At 31.8% G+C, this 19,030-nt stretch overlaps 1 protein-coding gene across 4 annotated transcripts in view; it reads right to left on the bottom strand.

Annotated features, from left to right (window-relative positions):
* KCNT2 (potassium sodium-activated channel subfamily T member 2) overlaps window positions 1–19,030 on the bottom strand; it is a 583,045-nt gene that overhangs the window by 54,570 nt on the left and 509,445 nt on the right. For all 4 annotated transcript variants that reach the window (XM_051998719.1, XM_051998721.1, XM_051998720.1 and 1 more), the window contains 2 exons: window positions 3,397–3,498; window positions 915–998 (listed from right to left, as the gene is read on the bottom strand). In XM_051998719.1, coding sequence (XP_051854679.1) covers window positions 915–998; window positions 3,397–3,498 — 186 coding nt within the window. The remainder of the gene's footprint in view (window positions 1–914; window positions 999–3,396; window positions 3,499–19,030) is intronic.

Raw genomic sequence — 19,030 nt, 5'->3', positions numbered from 1 at the left:
ATTTGGTAATGGATTATGTTGTGGGAATTGACATTTAAAAATGCAATGAAGCCAATCTATATGACAGCAGAGAAGTATTTGAAAAACTGTTCACTTTCTTAGTATCTTCTCTAGTTATTTGAATGTTTCCCTTTCCTGCTTCATGTTCTAGACTGTGACTGGATAGAATTAATGCTCAAACTGACACCTAGCAGTTTACAACTAAGTTCCACTAGTTCTGACTGCTTTCTCTATAAAATATCAGGTGTGGTTGCTCACATCAAGAGCAATAAAGGACAATTATTTTGTTTAAATATTTTCTAGTGACTGAGTCTAGAAAAAATCCAAGTGAGTTGAAATATGATGAGGCAATAATATCCTTACTTTATTCACACCAAATCTTAATTACAACTGCTTTTGGTTTCTCACTTTTTGGAAGTGAGAAGAAATATAAAATACACAGGGATGAATTCAGAAATAGGATGATCTCTTAGTTTTTATTATAATCCTATTTAAAATGAAAAAAATACATATTTCAAAAAATAGGAAAACATCAGATTGCAGGTACATGAAAGTTGTCTTTGCTGTGTTTAGAAAATTACTTTGCTTGAACTACTCATTTAAACTTGAAACTTCCATTTGACAAATAGAAAGATCAAACTAGAAAAAAAAACAAACATTTTTTCTAGAGTCTCTTCTGTATGTAAAATCAGATATGAGATCAGTTATCCAAATGCAAGAAATTGTATTATCAACTAAGATATTATTAATGCTGTACCAAATTTTTTTCTGACAATGCTCAAAAGAATATAAAATCAGATTTGGACAAGCTTTTAAAAAGTCAAAAATATATTACAGCCATCTAAAGATATTTGTAGTTATTAGATAGAACCTTTTATCTATGGAATTTACTGATCATGATATTCTTAACTTACAGAACAAAGAAATCCTGATCCCGGTGTAGTATCCAATCCCAACAGAAGTCTGGTGATAGAAATCATATAATCCTTCACAAATGACTAAAAAAATAGATGTTAAAAAAGATTTACTGCACCTATGGGTCAGTAATTAAAATTTATTAGCATAAGTATGTCTCAAACTACATAATTTATCTTCTATTTTTTGAAAATATTTACTCATAATACATGATATTAAATCCTTACAAATAGTATGCTTTGGTAGTCTCTCTTCAAGATTTGCCCCTAAAATTGCTGGGTGGGTTTGTTAGGTTTTTTTAAGTTAGAAAAGTAATTACCTACTAGGATCTCTCAATATTCTTGAATATTATGAATGAAAGTCAGGCAAGCTGGGAACTGATCATAGTAAACACCATAACAATAGAAACACATAATTCTGTTGTAAACACACCTAATAATTTACTCCTATTAAATCTTCATGAATATAATTGGAGGGCATGTATACTGTAGTGACAAGTGGATTATCTAACAGAATATGGTATCAAGACAAATAACTATCACATAGAAAGGACAACTTCAATAATTTCTCAAAGACCAAAGAGATGTCAAAAAGTGAAAAGAACAACTTCAGATATGGGATCCAGCAAGGTGCAGTAGAGAAAGTACTAGATTTCAAACAAGAAAAGTTGGGTAATCCCAATTATCCTCTTCATTCCCTTGAAGAGGTCAGTTATCTTTCAACTCATGAAAGAGAGAGAGACAGAAACAAAGAAAGAGATAGAGAAGTGTCCAATCCAGTTTTATATCTGTAATTCTTTCATTTTTGCTGTAATAATATGATGTCAATACAGCTAATCACTAGGAGAACAAAGGTATCCAGTTCAGCCTGCTCCTTGCTATATAGCCCCTCTCCTCAGATCACTTAATTTCTCTCAGCCTCAATTTTCTCAATAATATAGAGATAGTAACACCAACCTTACAAGGTTATTATGATCAAATGGCATAACAAATGTAAAGTACTCTGCAAAAATTAAAGGGCAATATAAAATCAAGCTATTTTGTTACTAGAGTTACTAGATAGAATTTAGTCTCTGACAAATTTAAAGAATATTTGGTGCCTAATCATGCTAACTGGATATGACAAAGGATATGATATCTCCACCCCATCCCCCTTTCTCCCTGCGACCAAAGTTGCAAGATTATCTGAAACAGTGCCAATAGGCATGTCTTTGGGCAAAATTAGACAAAAATTCTAAAGTTAAGATGTTCATTTTTGTATAACTGTTTTCATTCTGCTGTACAAAAATGATTACAATAATAGTTAGTGTTTATAGGACCTTAAGCTTTACAAAGAACCTTACATATATCATCTTATATGATTTCTACAATAGCCCTTTGAGTTAGATAATATGTTCATCCATCTTTTATAGAATAAGAAAACTGAATGTGAGAGAAATGTCTTGCTCAGGTTTACTGAGCTACTGAGCTCAGATATGAACTCAAGTCTCCTCGACTCTCAAATCCTATACTCCATTCACTAAGCCTTATTACTGACTCTTTCAAAAGATAAATAAAACAAACAAATATATATATATATATATAATTTCAATAAAACTCTATCAAAAGATAAATAAAACAAAAAAAAAAGTATAATTTCAATAAAACTCTAACAGAATATAGTTGTCAGCCCCAAGAAAGCTATAAACATAGAATTCCCAACAGAAGCTGTTGTATTTCTCCTATTTTAAAATTAATGTTACTAAATTCTATCAAAGTTATTTAATATTAAAAGCATGGTTGATTACCTAAAGAAATGAATATGAAATATTGTGGTTGTTTAGTATTGGCAGAACCCAAAGATTATAAAAATAGATTTGAATAAGAGGTGATCTCAATACAACTATTTGGTTTATATATTCTAATTTAATAATGGCATTCAGTAATTGGTCAAAATATACTAGTGAAAAGTCAACTATAATAATATTTCTAAAGCATGCACAATTGATAAATGATTAGGATGTTGCTCCTTAACTACCTTCTAAACATGGATTTGCTATTTTCTTTAAGTTACTTTAGTGATTAAAGAGTAAGATTTTATTGATTTATCACTTATTTGTTTACATGAGTTTGTTATTTATTGATTTTGAAGCTAAAAACATTTGAAATGAGAAGAAAACAGTATTTTCCCTTTTTTATCATATAAAGGAAAGACACTAATGCAATTCTCAAAATTTGTTTTAAAAATCACAATTAAAGCAAAATATTCAGACACCCACCAGTCGCAAAAAGTTCTATACATATTTCCCAAAAATAATATGTAACTTCCAAATGCTTTTTAAGCACTAAATTGTGCCATTAATATATCTATGTCTAATGTGTTATTTGTTCATTGGACCTGCATTGCTGATACTAATTTAGGTATAAGGAGAAATTGACATAAATGGTTCATTTCAGTGAAATCTCAGATCAAAGAATTTGCATATTTATAAATATAACCTACCTGATACAAAAGTGTGTCCAACATACTGATGCTGAAAACTCTCCCAGCAGCAAAAGGCAGTCGAAACATAAATGCCAAATTAGAACCTCTCTCCCGTTCTTTCTGTTTACAAATTTAAAATGAAAATCATTTGTCAGTTCAATTTATTCCTCACACTTTAAGCATTTAACTTCCACACAAGGCAGACGAGACATCTTTGTAAAGCAAACATTCTTAATCCAGATTTCCAGTTAAAAGAGATGTGTTTTACTTAATCTTTCAAAATTATGATTCCTGATTTTATTTTTGTGGCAGAAAATAGTAGGATTCAATTGGTCAAATATGACCCCTAATTTTTACAGTCAAAATTTTGTGTGTGTGTGTGTGTGTGTGTGTGTGTGTGTGTGTGTATATATATATATATATGTATATATGTATGTATATATATAATGATTATACCATTATTCTGCTTCTAAGACAACAATATTTAAAATATTTTACTTTCTTTGATAATTGTTGGTCTAATATCAATTCTACTAAGAAAATGTGTTGAGTGACTGATTGTGCAAGAAGGTCTTTTAGAAGCTGGATATTCAAAAACTGGTAAGACATGATCATTACAATCAAGGAACTTGATACATGGTTGAAGTAATTGGTCAGATATAAAAATTATTCATTAAAACAGACACTCATGCATGTACATAGGGAAACAGACATGAGTCAGAGATTGAACAATGACCAAATTTATTTTGGACATTTTTTTATTACAGAGTCTAGGAACTCACTAGTAAGATTCTAAAGATTGATTATTTTCCTATTCTTTGATGTTAGAAACTTCTTTGAACATGTTAGTCCTTTTCCCTTCTCTAAGTTTCCCTTGGGATACAGAACCAGTAATGGCAGTGCTGGATCAAAGTATATACACAGTTTTATGGCCTTTGGGGAATAGTTACAAATTGGTCTCCAGAATAGGTGGAACATTTCACAACTCCACTACTACAACCAAAATTTATCAATATCTTTTTCTTATCATCTTAGCCAATTTGGGAGGAGTGAGGTGGTTCCTCAAAGTTGTTTCAATTTGGATTTCTCTAATGAATAATGATTGAGAGCATTTTTTCATATGAATATAAATGGCTTTAATTTCTTCACCTGAAAATTGTCTGTTCATATCATGTGATTATTAATCAATAGATGAATGACTTGTATTCTTGTAAATTTGTCACAGGTCTTTACATATTTCAGAAATGAGGCCTTTACCAGAAACACTTGCTAAAAAAAATTTCCCCAGTTTTCTGCTTCATTTTTTATCTTGGTTGCAATGGTTTTGCTTGTACGAAACCTTTTTAATTTAATGTAATCAAAGTTGTCCATTTTGCATTTCATAATATTCTCTAGTTCTTCTTTGTTCATAAATTCTGTCCTTATCCAAAGAACTGATGGATAAATTACCCCATTCTCTCCTAATTTGCTTACATTATCACATTTAACACTTAAATTATAGACCCATTTTGATTTTGTTTTTTATGGTGATTAAGATATAGATCTATGTCAAGTTAATGGCATTATTTTTCAGTTTTTGCAATAATTTTTGTGAAATAAGTGCTTATTACAAAAGCTGGAATTTGGGGTTTATTAAACACTAGATTACTATAATTACTGATTATTGTGCCATACATTTCTAACGTATTTCACTAATCCATCATTCTATTAATGATACTTATTCTTATTCAATACTAAATGATTTTGATCACTGCCACTTTATAATAGAGTTTTAGATCTGGTACTGCTAGGGGATCATCCTTTGCATTTTTTTTCTTTAGTTCCCTTTGTATTCTTGATCTTTTATTCTTCCACATGAATTTTGTCATTTTTTCTCGCTCTTTAAAGTAATTTTTTGGGAGTTTGATTGGCATGGCACTGAATAAGTAGATTAATGGAGGTAGAATTGTCATTTTTAGTATAATAGCTTGGCCTATATTTGAGCAACTGATATTTTCCCAATTGTTTGGATTTGACTTTGTGTGAAAAGGATTTTGTAATTTGTTTATGTAATTCCTGGTTTGTATTGACAGAAAGTCATCCAAATATTTTATTTTGTCTATGGTTATTTTAAGTGGAATTTCTCTATCTCTTGTTGCTGGGCTTTGGTAGTAACAGAAAAATGATGATTTGTGTGGGTTTATTTCATACCCTGCAACTTTGCTAAAACTGTTCATTATTTTTTGATTTTTTTTGTAATGTTTGGAGTAGCTTTCTGGAGAACCTTGGAATCAGCCTAAGTCCTTAGTGGAGGAGTGAAGGAGGCAGGACAACCACCATGATGCTGGTCAAAGATGGAATGGCTCTTTTCCAGTCCTTCTCAGCTCTCATATACCTTACTAAAATTATATCACTACAGCATACTGAATATATATAAACTAGAGAACCATTATATCACCATAGTAAGTATTAAGTATGTAAGTGAACTAGAAAACTATCATCTCATCAATTCCACTGAGTTAACACCTTTTTTAAAATATATTTTTCCACAGTTCTGGGCCTCTACAGTTTTTTTTTTTTTGGATAATTCTCTGTAATGGGCTGAGGCTTGAGTTGATGCACTGAGGTCCCAAGCACATGAGGCTAAATAGTAATTGGACCATACTCTATTAATATATAAGCTTGGAGAAAGAATGGCCCCCGCCCACTCTTTGTGCAAGTCCTGATATGTTGTATAGGAAATGACGATTTTGGTGGGTGAAGGCAGGGGAGTAGAAAAGGAAGGGGAGGAGATGGCTCAGTGGGTAGAGCACCAGCCCTGAAGTCAGGAGGACCTGAGTTCAAATCCAGCCTCAGACACTTAACAATTCCTGGTTGTGTGACCATGGGCAAGTCACTTAACCCCAACTGCATCAGTAAAAGCAAAAAAAAAAAAAAAAAGAAGAGAAACAAACAGAAAGCTCGTGGCAATGTCAAAAGCAAACAGTCTCTCCTCCCCTTCCTTTTCCACTCCCCTGCCTCCACCCACCAAAATCGTCATTTCCTATACAACACATCAGGACTTGCACAAAGAGTGGGAGGGGGCCATTCTTTCTCCAAGCTTATATATTAATAGAGTATGGTACAATTACTATTTAGCCTCATGTGCTTGGGACCTCAGTGCATCAACTCAAGCCTCAGCCCATTACAATTCTCTAGAATTCTGTAAATATATCATCTTATCATCTGGAAAGAATGCCAATTTTATCTCCTCATTACCTATTCTAATTCATTTAATTTCTTTTTTTTTTTTTGCTAAAGTCAACATTTTTAGTACAATATTGAAAAACAGTGGTGATAATGACCACTCTTGTTTCACCCCTGATATTACTGGCAATGCATCTAGCTTCTCTCCATTACAAATAATGCTTGCTTTAGGTTTCAGATACATGCCACTTTTCATTTTAAGGAAAATTCCCTCTATTCTCTTTTCTCTAATGTTTTAATAGGAATGGATACTATATTTTGTCAAAAGTTTTTTTTTTTTGCATTTATTAAGATTATCATATGGTTTCTAGTAGCTTTATTATTGAAATAGTCAATTATGATAAAAAGTTTTCTTGATATTGAAACAGATCTGCATTCTTCTTATAAACCCCACCTGATCATAGTGTATTATCTTGCTGAAAAAAATGTTGTAATCTCTGATAATATTTTATTTAAAATGTCTGCATCAATATTCATTAGGGAAATTGATCTATAATTTTCTTTCTCTATTTTAACCATCCAAGTTTAGGTAACAGTACTATATTTGTATCATAAAAGGAGTTTGGTAGGGTTCCATCTTCCTTTGTTTTTCTGAATAGTTTATATAGAATTGGAATTAATTGTTTTTTGAATATTTGTTGAATTTATTGTAAATCTATCAGGCTCTGGAAATTTTTTCTTAGGAAGTTCATCAATAACATGTTTAATTTATTTTTCTAAAATGAGACTCTAATAATTTTTCTACTCTGTTAATGCAGGCAATTTATATTTTGGATTGTACTTCCATTACAATTAGATTTCATATTTCACATATGTTGACATACAGTTTAGCAAAATACTCCTAATTATTGCTTTATTTTTTTTCCCTTAGTAGTAACTTGCCCCTTTTCTTTTTTATGCAAGAAATTTGATTTTTCTTTCCTTTTTCTAATAATGTTAACAAAAGGTTTAGCTATTTTGTTAGGGGGGTTTTCATAAAATCAAATTTTACTTTTATTAATTAGTTCAATACTTTTCTTAATTTCAAATTTATTAATTTCTTCTTTGATTTTCAAAATGTCTAATTTGGTATGTTTTTATTGTCCTTTTGGTCTCCTCTTTCTTTTTTACTCACATAAATATTTAGAGATATAAAATTTTCCCTTAGAACTGCTTTGCTTGCATCCCCTAAGTTGGACATGTTGTCTATTGTCATTCTCATGAATTAAATTATTGATTGTTCCTATGATTTTCTGTTTGATTCATTCATTGTTTAGAATGAGATTATTTAATTTCAAATTGACTTTTAGTCTTTCCCTAGTCCTTTTTTGGGTATAATTTTTATAGTATTGTAGTCTGAAAAGGAAGTATTTATCAGTTTTGCCTTTCTGCATTTCATTGTGAGGTTTTTACGCTCTAATACATAGTTTTTGTGTAGGTGTTATATACTGCTGAAAAAATAGTATATTCTTTTCTACTACTATTAAATTTTCTCCAGAAGTTCATCATATCATATTTTCTAAGATTCTATTATTTTTTTTCTTTCTTGTTTATTTGCAGTTAGATTTATTTAATTCTGAGGGGGAAGGTTGAGATGCCCTACAAGTATAGCTTTACTGTCTATTTTTTCCTATAACTGGCTTAATTTCTCTAAGAATATGGATACTACACCACTTGGTACAAATACAGTTAGTATCAATACTACTTCATTGTCTATGGTACCCTTTAAATAGATACTTTTCTTTCTTATCTCTTTTAATCAGATCTATGTTTATTTTTGTTTTATCTGAGATCAGAATTGCTACTCCTATTTTATTTTGCTTTAGTTTAAACACAATAAATTCTGCTCCAGCCTTTTATCCTCACTCTATATGTATCTCTGTTTCAAATGTCTTTCTTATAAATAACATAATATAGGTTTCTGTGTTTTTTTTTTAATTCATTCTGCTATTCACTTTTGTTTTATAGGAAAATTAATTCCATTCACATTCATATGTACCATTAGCAGCTATGTATTCCCTTCTATCTTATTTATTCCCCTGTATATAGTTTTGTTCTCTCTTTCCACCCTGTCTTTTGTTTCTGACCCACTCCTTCCTCAACCTAATATACCTTCTATCACCCTGCTTATTTTCTCTTACACCTTTCTTCTAGTGTTTCTATTCTCCTTTCTCTCAAGCTCCTCCTTTTTCTTTCCCTTTTCTGCTCCTACTTCTTTATAGGGTAAAATAAATTTCTACATTCAATTTAGTGAATATGTTATTTCTTCTCTGAGTCAAAACTGATGAGATTAAGCTTCAGACAATGCTCATCCTCCTCCTTTCTTTTCCTCTACTGTATTAGGTTTTTTTCTGCCTTGTCATGGGATCTAATTTATACCATTTTACCTCTCCTTTCCTCTTCTCCCAGTACAATCTTTTTGCCAATCTTTAAATGTCTTAGTTTAAATTTTATCATATCAGAGTCAATTTTATCCATATCTTCTGTCTATTTATGTTTCCTCTAGTGACACCTAAAAAAGATACAGTTCTGAAGAGTTAAAATCATCATTTTCTCATGTAGGGATGTAAACAGTTTAATCTTTAAATAATGTTTGTTTTATCCCAATTACCCTTTTTTATTTTTCTCTTGAATCCTGTGTTTGAAAATGAAATTTTCTGTTTACTTCTGTTTTTTCAATAAAAAATTAATGAATGTCCCTGATTTTATTGAAGCTCCATCACCTCCCCTAAAAGATGATACTGAGTCCAGCTGGGTAGTTAACTTTTGCTTGTAACCTCAGGTCCTTTGCCTTCTGGGATTTGCTATTCCAGGCTCTCTGATTCTTTATTGGAGAAACTGCCAGATCCTGGGTAATCCTGATTGTAGTCCTTTGATGAATTTTTTTTTTTTTTGTATGATAGCTTGCAGTGTTTTTTTTTTTTTTCCCCTTGGGGTTGTTGTTTTGGAATTTTGTAGCAGTCTTTCTTGAGATTTTCCTTATGGGCTCTCCTTCCAAAGGTGATCGATGGAATTTCCCTCCCTCTATTTCAAGTATTTAAGAGCAGTTTTCCTTGATAATTTCTTGAAGAATATTATCTAGTCTCTTTTTTGGCCTTCAGATAATTTTAAATATTTGTTTCTTGGATTTCTTTTCCAGGTCAGCTAATAAGTTATTTTGGCTTTTCTTCCATTTTTCCTTCTTTTTAAGTTTGTTTCACTGATACTTGGTATATCGTGTTATCATTAGCTTTAATTTGCCTAGTTCTAGTTTTCAATATATGATTTTTTTTAATTTTTTAAAAACTTTTTATTGACAGAACCCATGCCATGGTAATTTTTTACAGCATTATTCCTTGTACTCACTTCTGTTCCTATTTTTCCCCTCCCTCCCTCTACCCCCTCCCCCAGATGGCAAGCAGTCCTTTATATGTTAAATAGGTTACAGTATATCCTAGATACAATATATGTGTGCAGAACCGAAAAGTTCTCTTTTTGCACAGGAAGAATTGGATTCAGAAAGTATAAATAACCCGAGAAGAAAAACAAAAATGCAAGCAGTTTATATTCATTTCCCAGTGTTCTTTCTTTGAGTGTAGCTGCTTCTGTTTCAATATATGATTTTCTTCACTTAGTTTTGTATTTCTTTTTTCCATTTGATTAATTCTACTTTTAGAGGTGTTTTCTTAAATGGATATTTTTTTGCATTTGCTCAATTATGTTTTTTAAGCAATTCTTTTCTTTATTCAATTTTGTTCTTCATTTTTGAAGCTGCTCACTCTCTCTTGCTCACCTCTTGTTTCTTTTCCCAATTTTTCTTCTAATTCTCTTATTTATTTTCAAATTCCTTTGCAAGCACTTCTAAGAAGCATCTTTGGACTGAGATTAATTCATATCATCCTTTGAAATTTTCCATGTGGGCATTCTGACCTCTTCTGAACCAGGAGTTTCAGTCTTTGCTGTCAGCACAGTATCTTTCTATTTAAGGTTTTTCATTTCTTGGTTATTTTATGTCTTCTTCTTTTTTTTTTCTATTTTGTTATTTTTAAAGATGAGCCCTGCATAAAGGGTTTAGGGGGATGCCGTTCCAAGCTTCTTTGCAGTTCTGAATCTTGTCTTTGAGCACAAGGCCACCTTTTTGGTGTCATGCCCACAGAATGCCCATGATAGGTAGCCCTAATTGCTCTCTTCAGACAACAGCCTGATTTTCTGGGCTGGCATTTGGCCTCTATGCTGGGACTGGTCTGCTCTTCAACTGAGTCAGGACTAACAGTATCAGTAGCTGATCTGCTATGTTTAGCAGTGGATTTCCTAGACAATGAGCTAGACTGAACACGTCTTTTACCCCAGTGAAACTGAGCTTTCTTCGAGTTTTTCCAATCTATCTTGAGGTAAAAGTGGTTTCATTCCATCAGACTCTGTTCAGAGGCTTGGTTCCAATGGCTTTCAAGGGAAAGTGGAAAAGTTCAAACAGCTTCCTGGCTTAACTCCTCCATTCTGGTTCCACCCCCAGAAATAATGCCCATTATACTCTTAAATGTACACAAAATGGTTGGTTATTTTTACTTTCTTCTTTATATCATATTTCCAGTATTTTATTCAACTGTATGTTAAATTATCATATTATTCTAATAATTGAATTCCTATATTTCTAATAAAACCTTTTCTAAGAAAAATTTTTTAAAAATCTCCTATGACTAGTTTACATCAGTCCTCTTAGTAATCAAGTCTGAAAATTGTTCATCAATTCTTGTAGGCATTTTCCTGATTTAATGCTTTTTGCTGATACAATTTCCTTTATTTAAAATGACTCAGTTGTTTCTCACCCAAATTCTACATGTTTTTACAAAATGTCTAGTGCTTTCCCTTCACAATATTATTGTGTACCTATAATGTAACAATTTAAGTCCTTCAGAAAAAGATAATAGTGAATGTGGGGGAGGTGGAATACAGGAAAACTGAGACACTGATACAGTGGTTTTATATATATATTGTCAAATAGTGAGTTCTTCCAGAAGCTGGAGTTGAGGGTCTATCAGATACTACATTTCTGAAGGCCTTAATTAGTGTCATATGTAACTAATCTATTCCACTGATCCACAATTCCATTTAAGTTTTTTTTTTCAAAATACATCCATAGGTAGTTGTCAGCATTCACCTCAGAAAAACCTTGTGTTTTAAAGTTTATTCTCCCTCCGTTCCTTAATCCCTTCCCCAGATGGCAAATAATTTAATATATGTTAAACGTGAACAATTCTATACATATTCCCTCAATCATTATAAAAGTACAAGAAAAATCAGATCATAAAGGGAAAAATGAGAAAGAAAACAAAAAGCAAGAAAACAACAATTAAAAATGCATCTCTACTGGGCCTATATCTCAAAAAGATTATAGAAAGGAGAAAATTATTCATATGTTTAAAAATATCTGTTGCAACCTTTTTTTGTAGTGGCAAGGAATTAAGTGGACACCCATCAATTGGAGAAAAGCTGAATAAGTTATGGTATATGAATGCTATAGAATATTATTATTCTCTAAGAAATGATCAGCAGGATGATTTCTGAAAGGCCTGGAGAGATTTACATGAACTGATTATAAGGGAAGTGAGTAGAACCAAGGGAACATTGTACATATCAACAAGATTATACACTGATCGATTCTGAGGGATCAATAGCAAGGTGGTTCATGGCGCTTCCAATGGACTTGTGATGGAGAGAGCCATCTGTACCCAGAGAGAGAACTGTGGGCATTTTCATTTTTTAATTGTTGTTTTCTTGCTTTTTGTTTTCTTTCTCATTTTTCCCTTTATGATCTGATTTTTCTTGTACTTTTATAATGATTGAGGGAATATGTATAGAATTGTTCACGTTTAACATATATTAAATTATTTGCCATCTGGGGAAGGGATTAAGGAAGGGAGGGAGAATAAACTTTAAAACACAAGGTTTTTCTGAGGTGAATGCTGACAACTACCTATGGATGTATTTTGAAAAAAAAAAAACTTAAATGGAATTGTGGATCAGTGGAATAGATTAGTTACATATGACACTAATTAAGGCCTTCAGAAATCTAGTATCTGATAGACCCTCAACTCCAGCTTCTGGAAGAACTCACTATTTGACAAAAATTGCTGGTAAAACTGGAAAATAATGTCAGAGACTTGGCATAGACCTACATCTCACAAGCCATAGCAAAATAAAGTCAAAATTGGTACATGATTTGGGAATAAAGTATGATACCATAAACAAATTAGAAGAACAAGGGATAATTTACCTATCAGATCTTTGGAGAAGGGAGGAATATATGACCAAAGAATAATTAGAGAACATTATGAAAAAAAGGATAATTTTGATTACATTAAATTAAAAAGTTTTGTTGACAAACAAAACCAACAGAAACGATTAAAATGAAAGAACAAAGTTGGGAGAAATTCTTTAGAGCCATTGTTTCTGATAAAGGTTTCATTTCTAAAATAAATAAAAACCTGTCAAATTTATTGGAATATGTCATTCCCTAATTGATAAATGTTCAAATGATATGAACAGACAATTTTCTGATGATGAAATTATAGTCATGAGTCACTATTGATTAGAGAAAAGCAAATTTCTTTGCAAAATTCACATCTTTGTGGTACTACCTCACAGATCACTAAGATGACTCTCAAATTAGCTCAAATGACAGAAAAAAGATCATGATAAATTCTGGAGTCATGTGGGAAAACTGAGACACTAATGCATTGTTGGTTGATCTGTGAAATTACTCAGCTATTCTGAAGAGTAATTTGAAACTATGCCCAAAGCCATACTCTTTGATCTAATAGTGCAACTACCAGTCACAGAGCACATTTAATAATAACTATCAAAATTTTGTTGATTATGGGGATGCTAGATAGTGCAATGGATAGAAGCCAGCACTGAAATAAGGTGAACCTGAGTTCAAATCTGGCCTCAATCCTAAATACTTCCTGGCTGTGTGACCCTGGACAAGTCACTTAATCCCAACTGCCTCAGCAAAAAAAAAAAAAAAAAAAAAATTGTTGATTAATTGGTAGACATAAACTTAGCATGTATCTTGCATTTAATTTTCTATGCATATTCTATTTTCTTGCAATAGAATATGAGTTCTTCAAGGGCAGAAAGTTTTATTCCTTGTATTATAGCATACTATTATGCTAATGATAATAGTGCTAGGTGCTTTTGTTATTCAGTGTTGTCAGTTATATATGACTATCTGTGACTACATTTATGGTTTTCTTTGCAAAGATATTGGAGTGGTTTGCCATTTCCCTTTCCAGCTTAATAAGCATGCAAATATATCTCACAGTCATGTTCCTTCATCAAGTATTACATGGCTGATCAATCTTTCAACAGATGAGAAAAATAAGAAAAACTTGAGAATGATAAAATTGAAAGATGAGTAAATGTATATATTGAGGGATATAATCACACAATGTTGGAAGAAGGAAGTATAAAGCTATAAGATAAATGGAAAAAAATGAGTAATATAATATAGTGAAAAAATTGTGAATGGAACCTTCTAAAAACAAGTACTGTGTAGATGTTTTCCACTGTTGTGCCTAAAGATAGCATTGTTTCATATGGGAAAAGATTTTACCATAGTTTCTTCATGTGAGTAATATTTATTTAAAGGCATTTTCAGTTATTCTACTTTCTCCAAAAATGTAACAAGATGAAACAATTGATTTGACACTAGAAAAGAAACAATTTCATTTTCAATGTCTAGGATACCACAGCTAGGCATACACCATTTAAAAGATACAATGAAAAGGATAATTTTAACTGATAATAGCATCTGAGGAGAAAGATTTTGATAATTTTATATACATTGCTTTTAATAACAAGTTAGCTTAATTAAGCTTAGCTATTTTTTATTTTACTTTATTTTTTTAAGATTATTGTGGTGAGTGATTTTAATATGAGATCCTACTCTACATAGGAGTTTATTTTGAATTTATATGAAATATAAAAATCTAAAGATTATCAGCTAATCTCAATTTGATATTAATGGTTTTGCTAATATAAACAAGTTATATAAAAAGAAGATTTTGCTGGGTCTCTACTGGATAAATCTCATTCTTTGCATGAATAAAAGCATGTAGTTATTGTTACTTGAATGAATAAGAACTTTTAAGATATATATATCTCTTTTAATGAAGCCTACCAATTTAAATATTTGTTTTTGAATGCTTCCTCATTGTATTATTAAATAAAAGCCAATGATTATGTGTGTGTATGATTACACATATATCTATATATTATATGTATGTTACATCTATGTATTATATTTCATATGAGTGTTATATTCATGTGTTATGTGTTATATGTGTATTTTTATACATAGTGTATATATGTATTATATATATTTATATATACATATATGTTCACATAAACATGGATCTTTTAACTGTGTTGATACATACACACATTTTTGTGTATCCACTTTTGTGTGAATAATTATAAACTGGCATTCTCAAAATGTCCATTTTTGGATTTATATTGAATCTCACCAATAAATAATAAGCCCCTGATGCATGATTGCTAGTTTGGAAATGTAAGTATGATGATATGACTTTGGGTCATAATAACTAGCATTTCTGTAGCATTTTACATTTGCAAATAATTTTATAAATTTTATTTTATTTTACTCATGCAACACCTTGACTGGTAGGTACTATTATCTTGATTTTACAAATCAGGAAACTGTTGAAACCAAAAGGTAACTGATTTGCTTGAGATTGTTTTTGTTGTTGTTTGTCCTTCATTCTCAAAGAGGATTGTGACATCAGGGAAATAATGACATGCAAAGGGTCACATAATGAGTATCTGAAATTGGTTTTTCATTCAGGCTTACTCAATTCCCGATCTAGGATATGTTCAGTAGATTGGCTACTTGCTGCTTTTCAACTTTAAATGAATAAAAGACCAATCTTCCTACATGTAGCACTTAGCAAAAGACTTTGAACACTGGCTTTTATTGAATGTCTGTTAGGTTTAATCAAATTTTCCAAAAATGCATATTAATTTTCAGTTTGCTGGGATTAAAACTTCCAAATTATTTTGTCTCTACCCCTGCTGTGTTTTTTTGTTTCAGCTGAAGCATAGTAAATTCTGCTCCGTGCTTTTATATTTACTTTTTATATATCTCTCTATTTCAAATGTGTTTCTTGTACACAACATATTGTAGGATTTTGTTTTTCTAATCCACACTGCTATTTGCTTCCATTTTATGAGACTTCATTCAATTCACATTCACAGTTATGATTACCTACTCTGTATTTCCCTCCATCTTATTATCACCCCTGTATAGACTTTTGTTCTCTCTTTCTGCCATGTCCTTTCTTGATAATGTTTTTAGTCCACCCTATTCTCTTCCTGCCCTATATTCTATCATCCTTCTACCCATTCTCTTAGTGTTTTTGTCTGCAGCTTGCAATATTTTTTCATTGAGATTATAGTTCTTATATGTATAGGAATATTGTGAAAATATTTCTTGGGGGTTTTCCTTCTGGGATTTCTTTCTAAAGTTGAACAGTGGATTTGTTCAATGACTATTTCTCTCTGTGTTTCAAGTATATCAGGGCAATTTTTCTTAATGATCTCTTGAAGAATGCTATCTAGACTTTGTTTTTTGGTTATGGACTTCAGGTAGAGCAATAATCTTTAAATTGTTTCTCCTAAATCTATTTTCAGGTCAGTTGTTTTTCCAATGAGATATATAACATTTTCTTCAATTTTTCATTCTTTTTAGTTTGACTGATTCTTGACGTCTTATAGAGGCATTAGCTTCCATTTGCCCCACTCCAGTTTTTAATGTGTGATTTTCTTCAATTAACTTCTTATCTCTTTTCTTATTTAATAAATTCTATTTTGAAGGTGTTGTTTTCTTCACAGATTTCTTTTTCCATTTGTCCAATTGCAGTTTTTAAGGAATCACCTTCCTTTTCAAGATATTGACTCTTTCTTGCATATCTCTCATTTCTTTTCTCATTTTTTATTCTATCTCTCTTATTTACCTTTTAAAATCGTTTACCAGCACTTCCAAGAAGCCTCTTTGAGCTTGAGACCAATTCATATCACCCTTTGAGATTTCCTCTGTGGACATTTTGTCCTCATCTGAGTTGGTGTTTTGGTTTCCCCTGTCATCATAGAAGCTTTTAATAGTCAAGGTTCTTTTCTGTTTCTTGTTCATTTTTTTTCCTTTTCTTTTTTACTTTTATGATTGAGCTCTGCTCTTAGGGTAAGGGGAGCTGTTTCCTGTGCAGCTCTATCTTGTCTCTATGCTCTTATTCCTAAATGATGTTTTTTCATATCTATCTTGGCTCTAATAACAGCCAAATTTTACTGACAATTAAGGGGAAATTATTAATTTACATTCTAAAAGTGAGAAGGGAAAACAAATTAATTATATCCAAAATATTTATTCTTTATCTATTATGTCCCTTTCACCTCCCAATTCTCTTATTCTCTTATGTAAACATACTTATTTTATTAACTGACTTTTCCAATCATATTGCCTTTATTAAAGGTAGCTGGTAGACTCAATGGATAGAGTGGTAGGCTTGGAGTCAAAAGGAATTGAGTTCAATTCCAGTCTCAGGTACTAACTGTCACTATGGGCAAATTATTTAACCTCTACCTTAATCTTCTGGAGGGAAAATGGCAAACTACTTTGGTATCTTTGCCAAAAAATCCCATTCTGACAGGAGCAAAACTGACAGGAAAATCATAGTCATTTTAAAACTCCCAGGTTAAGGAGAAAATGTTGAGAGCAACAAGAAAAAATTTTGAATACTATGGAAATACATTAAAGATTACTTAAGGAGCAAAAAGATGGGGTTACTACCATGGGTATCATAACCAGCAAAGTTTAGTGTAATCCTGAAAGGGGGCGGGGGGCAGTTATTAATCAACTGTCAGGTTTTGTGATTTAAAAGAAGCAGAATTTAAGATTTGACATAACATCCAAGAGAGATATAAATATTAAGGACAAATTATAAGGGACTTGATAAGGTCAATTGTTTGTTTCTTATATAGAAAATATTATCAGTTCTTTTATGACTGTTATTTTATTTCAATAGTTTGAAGACTTGGACTGAGCTGAGTATGATTGAGTGATACAAAAAAAATCTGTAAGGATAGGGGAATATAGGAGTAATTATTTCATACAAATGAATCAGAAAAGGAAAAGTTGACACACAGAAGAAGATACTAAGGAAAGGTGGGTAGTGCTGAAAGCTATTCTCATTGGGAAAGGGTTAAAAAATGAATATAGATAGATAAGGAGATGATGTGGATATATAAAGGGTATAAGTATTCTAAATTCAGAAAGAAGCAAGAAAGCAAGGGGAAAGGTGGATGGAGAGGATAAGGGAGTCATTCTCATTCTTGGAGGAGTCAATGAGTTAAGGAATAGGTGCAGGACAAAGTAGAGGGTAGAATTAAAGTAAAGGAATGAGAAGGGATGAAAGTAGGATGAAAAGGATAGTGAGGGAATATAAGAAGGAAAAAACTAAGCAACAAACAGTTATAGCTTACAATGTGAATTGGATGAATTCCCCCATAAAATGGAAACAGATAATAGGCTAAAAATTAGAATTCAACAATATGTTGCTTTCAAGAAATATTATAAAAATGAGGTATGCACACAAGCATAAAAGAAATATTGAGAGTAGAATTTATTATGTAAAAATAACAGGGATAGTAATCAGAATGGGGGCAGGGCAGAGCCAATATGGTGGAGAGTAGACAAGTATCTTTCTGATCTCTTCCAAGCTTTCGTCAAATAAGCAACAGATTAAGCTTCTGAACTGGTTTTGTAATGGCACAATTATTTGGAGTACAATATATATCTAGAAGAAGATATTTTGGAAAAATTTTAGAAAAGGTCTGTTTCAATCAGGAAGGGGTCAAGGCTGCTGACCCCAGACCATAAAGCAGGGAGCCTAGGGCAATGAGCTGGGATGGAAAGCTAGGGTATTGTGCATCCACACACCAGGGGATCTACTGCAAGACTCTTAAGCTATTCTGTCCTGTTTACAAGCCAGTAGATCAGCAGAATAGCTGTAAGACTTCCAAAACAAATACAAAAGGCAAACTGTGAGCTACTGAGCCCCAGAATAATGCTGGACTTGGCCATCAGCACCAAGATGAAGTCAGAAGTCAGTCACCAGAACCACCACCACACAAACTAAAGTGGCTGTTACTTTTTTGTATTAAGAGCAAACCTCAACCTTTTTTTAAAAATGAACAAAAAAGCAAAAAGAACTCTAACCAGAGAAAGATTTTATGGAAAAACAGAAGAACAATTCTCAATCCCTGAGAATCCTAAAAGCATAGCAGTTCCAGATGAAGCCCAGAAAGGTCATATAAGTTGGTCTCTATTTCACAAGTCTCTCTTGGAAGAATTCAAAAAGGATCTTAAAAGAGAATTAGAAGAAAAATGGGGAAA

This window comes from Antechinus flavipes, chromosome 4, assembly GCF_016432865.1.
Source record: "Antechinus flavipes isolate AdamAnt ecotype Samford, QLD, Australia chromosome 4, AdamAnt_v2, whole genome shotgun sequence".
NCBI lineage: Eukaryota > Metazoa > Chordata > Mammalia > Dasyuromorphia > Dasyuridae > Antechinus > Antechinus flavipes.
This window is presented reverse-complemented; position numbering and strand designations above follow the sequence as displayed.